Source organism: Primulina huaijiensis, unplaced genomic scaffold (assembly GCF_012295235.1).
Source record: "Primulina huaijiensis isolate GDHJ02 unplaced genomic scaffold, ASM1229523v2 scaffold24871, whole genome shotgun sequence".
Classification (NCBI taxonomy): domain Eukaryota; kingdom Viridiplantae; phylum Streptophyta; class Magnoliopsida; order Lamiales; family Gesneriaceae; genus Primulina; species Primulina huaijiensis.
This window is the reverse complement of record NW_027356090.1, coordinates 485,510-488,475: the sequence shown is the minus strand read 5'-3', so window position 1 is coordinate 488,475 and position 2,966 is coordinate 485,510. Positions and strand designations below refer to the sequence as shown.

Below are 2,966 nucleotides of genomic sequence, written 5' to 3'. Positions count from 1 at the left end.
AAATGCCAAATAATATTATTAACATAGTTATTTAGGTTGAACTTGTTAATTTTAGTTATAGATCAAGTAGGATTGAATCGACCTCACACTGTCTATAATTTATCTGATCAATGTGATTTACATGTTTGTACATTGGTCTTTTAATTTTAACCAGAACACAATAAAAAAAATAGCGACTGAAGCTTAAAAAAATGGTGATGGAAACAAGAATGAAAGTATTTACCGGTATTTCTACGCAACAGATATCTTTTGAACAGCCCATGACCGGCAGAAAGAAGGCATAAGAATTTAGCGTCCGCAAATCAATACACGCCCTACTAGTACATCTTCTTGGGCTTCAGAGAAATAACACATTTTCTTTTCAAGATTCCAGCCATTGTGTGCACTTCGACTCTTAAAAATATTGGGATGGCAGCTGCTGTTGTTGGAGTCAGTTTCACATCCCCAAAAGTCTTTGCTCAGTTTTTCAGCTCCTCAAAAGCCGAGAATTCTGGAAAATTCTCATTCATAAACTCACCATGGAGGAGGTGCAACACCAGCTTTGGACATGGCGGGATGGTGTCTATCCAAACCGTGGCGGTGGTGCCTGATAAGCTGTCGGATAAAGTGGAACAGAGCATCAAGAACGCGAAGGAAACCTGCTCCGATGACCCGGTTGATGGGGAGTGCGCAGCGGCATGGGACGAGGTGGAGGAGCTAAGCGCTAGCGATGCAAGGGACAGGAGCAAGGAGATCTCCGATCCTTCGGGGAATTTCTGCAAGGACAATCCGGAGACTGAGGAATGCCGCACTTACGATAACTGATTTAGGATTATGGATATGATTGTGTACCTTTGCATGTATAATTATTTTTAGACGGCTTGGGTGAAACAGATATTTTACAGCATCTTATTGAGACAATAAAAAACTGGAAATTGAGAACGATTTTGTCGGAGAAAATGCAAAATTTGTGTTATATTGTTTGCATGCTGGTAAAGTTTTCGCAGATGGTGAAGTTTATTACTTTATTTTAAAAAAAAAAAAAAAACAAGACATCACACGATCAGTTTTTACACAAAAGCAGACAAAAACAAAGGAATGGAATCCCTGAATTCGACACTAGTTGCTGAGACTATGGCATGATGAGCCAGATGATGTGCCACTGAGTTGGCTAATTTTCTACAATATTGGAAGGACCCTCAGGATGGTTATTGCAAAGGTGTATTGATGGTAAAGTTTTTTGGTAGAAGAATGTGGCTAATTAATGGTGCAAATTAGGATTCGATATCCAGGGAAGAATCAAAGCATCGCGGAAATCACCTAAAAATGAAATATGAATTGCACATATATGATCTGATTCAAAACCATAGGGTTCTAATGATACATATGACAAGAACAAATTAAGATACTAATATCCAATTCACGTCGATCAAGAACCAAATGACATTGCTACAATAGAACCGTTCAGTACAAAACATTAGACCATAACAAACCCAAAGGCAAACTTAACATAAACCCCACACATAAATTAAAAACTTAAGACTTCATACCGATACCACTACAACACACTTATTACCGACATAACAATAAATACATACAAAATAGTAACTACAGGAAGCAAAACACAAACACAGAATCATCAGAGCCCTTGAATTCAGAGACTGCTTCCACCATCGTTTAGTACTTGAACATATCAGCTGGGATGGGTTGAACCGGGCAAGGAAGCTGCCAAGGCTCCAGAAACGTGTCAGGTATATCCTGAACATCGAATGCCAGACCGCTAACCTCAGATGCGATGTGAATGACAGAATTAAGCGATCTGAGGCGGTCCGTCAGCTCGGCAACCTGAGCCCTGAGCACATTATTATCGGAAGCAAAGTTAAGGTAGAGCTGTGAGGCGTCATCGATCATCTGAGTTAGTTTCTTGTTCTCATCCTTCATCTGCCTTTCTTGAGCAAGCAGCTCATCCAAGTGTTGCTGCTTCTTCATACGAGACCTACGGGCAGATTCACGGTTTGATATCTTACGCTTCCTTTTCCTTTCTTCAGGGTCTGAACCTGAGCTAGTAGGCTGTTGTTTTGAAGCCATTTCTCAAAGACAAATTCAGAATCGATTGGGATTTATGGTAAATAATTTAAAAATTGAACAAAGGCTTATCCTAGATCGGATTGAAGGGTTGGATAGATGATTGATTATTGGTTAAATCGATTAAATCAGTTGAACGGGTGGTGGAGAAAAAATTCATGAAATAGAATAGAACCAGTAGAGAAACACAACAGAGAACGAGTGGAGAATCCTAATTCGACGCATCAGGACGCCGAGAGTCATAAAAACTCACGTAGAAAAAAGTGCGAAATCATAGAAACAGAGATCCAGACTTCAGCCCTCAAAATCAACTAATACGTAAACGGTATGCAAAACCTAGATCTGAATTCGAATAATCCAATCGATCTGCAGATGAAAAGCAAAAACATCATGTTACGCAGTCAATCAACAAATCACACCAAAAAATAAACGAATCGAAACAACAAATTCACAATCGATCGTATTGACGCAGAAATCAAAACAAAATCATGTAAAACACAGTATTGAATAAAAATAATAATTACAGAATAAAAAACAAGATGATGGAGAAAGAAAGAAGGGATAGCATACCTTAGAGATAGGTTCCAAACTTTATCGAAAGAAGGCCAACCAAAACGCGGGGCAGCTCCATTTATAGAGAATTTTGGCCACGGAAAATATCAAGTATTTTAAAAAAAATAAAATAAATAAATAATATAATATTCTAGTATTTGTATTTTTTAATTATGAATATCGAGTTTTATACCGTCTCTAAAAAGTGGTTTAAAACAAAAAAAATGTCTAATAAATTATATGTAATTTAACACTAGAAAATTACAAAACTCTCGGCCAAAATTAATATAATTTTAAATAACAAAACTATGTCTTGTTCGTTATTTGGAATTTATGGTTATGTTTGAACA

The 2,966-nt window shown here is 37.4% G+C and overlaps 2 protein-coding genes across 2 annotated transcripts; one reads left to right on the top strand and one right to left on the bottom strand.

Annotated features, from left to right (window-relative positions):
* The first annotated feature begins 245 nt into the window (after positions 1-245).
* On the top strand, positions 246-962 carry LOC140967231 (calvin cycle protein CP12-1, chloroplastic-like). Its single transcript, XM_073427638.1, has one exon. The coding sequence runs from the start codon at positions 409-411 to the stop codon at positions 802-804; it is 396 nt and encodes a 131-aa protein (XP_073283739.1). The 5' UTR covers positions 246-408; the 3' UTR covers positions 805-962.
* A 417-nt stretch (positions 963-1,379) lies between these two features.
* LOC140967342 (bZIP transcription factor 53-like) lies at positions 1,380-2,737 on the bottom strand. Its single transcript, XM_073427814.1, has 2 exons — positions 2,635-2,737; positions 1,380-2,430 (listed from the first exon to the last, which is right to left on the bottom strand). The coding sequence occupies exon 2, from the start codon at positions 2,065-2,067 to the stop codon at positions 1,657-1,659; it is 411 nt and encodes a 136-aa protein (XP_073283915.1). The 5' UTR covers positions 2,068-2,430; positions 2,635-2,737; the 3' UTR covers positions 1,380-1,656.
* Positions 2,738-2,966: the final 229 nt, after the last annotated feature.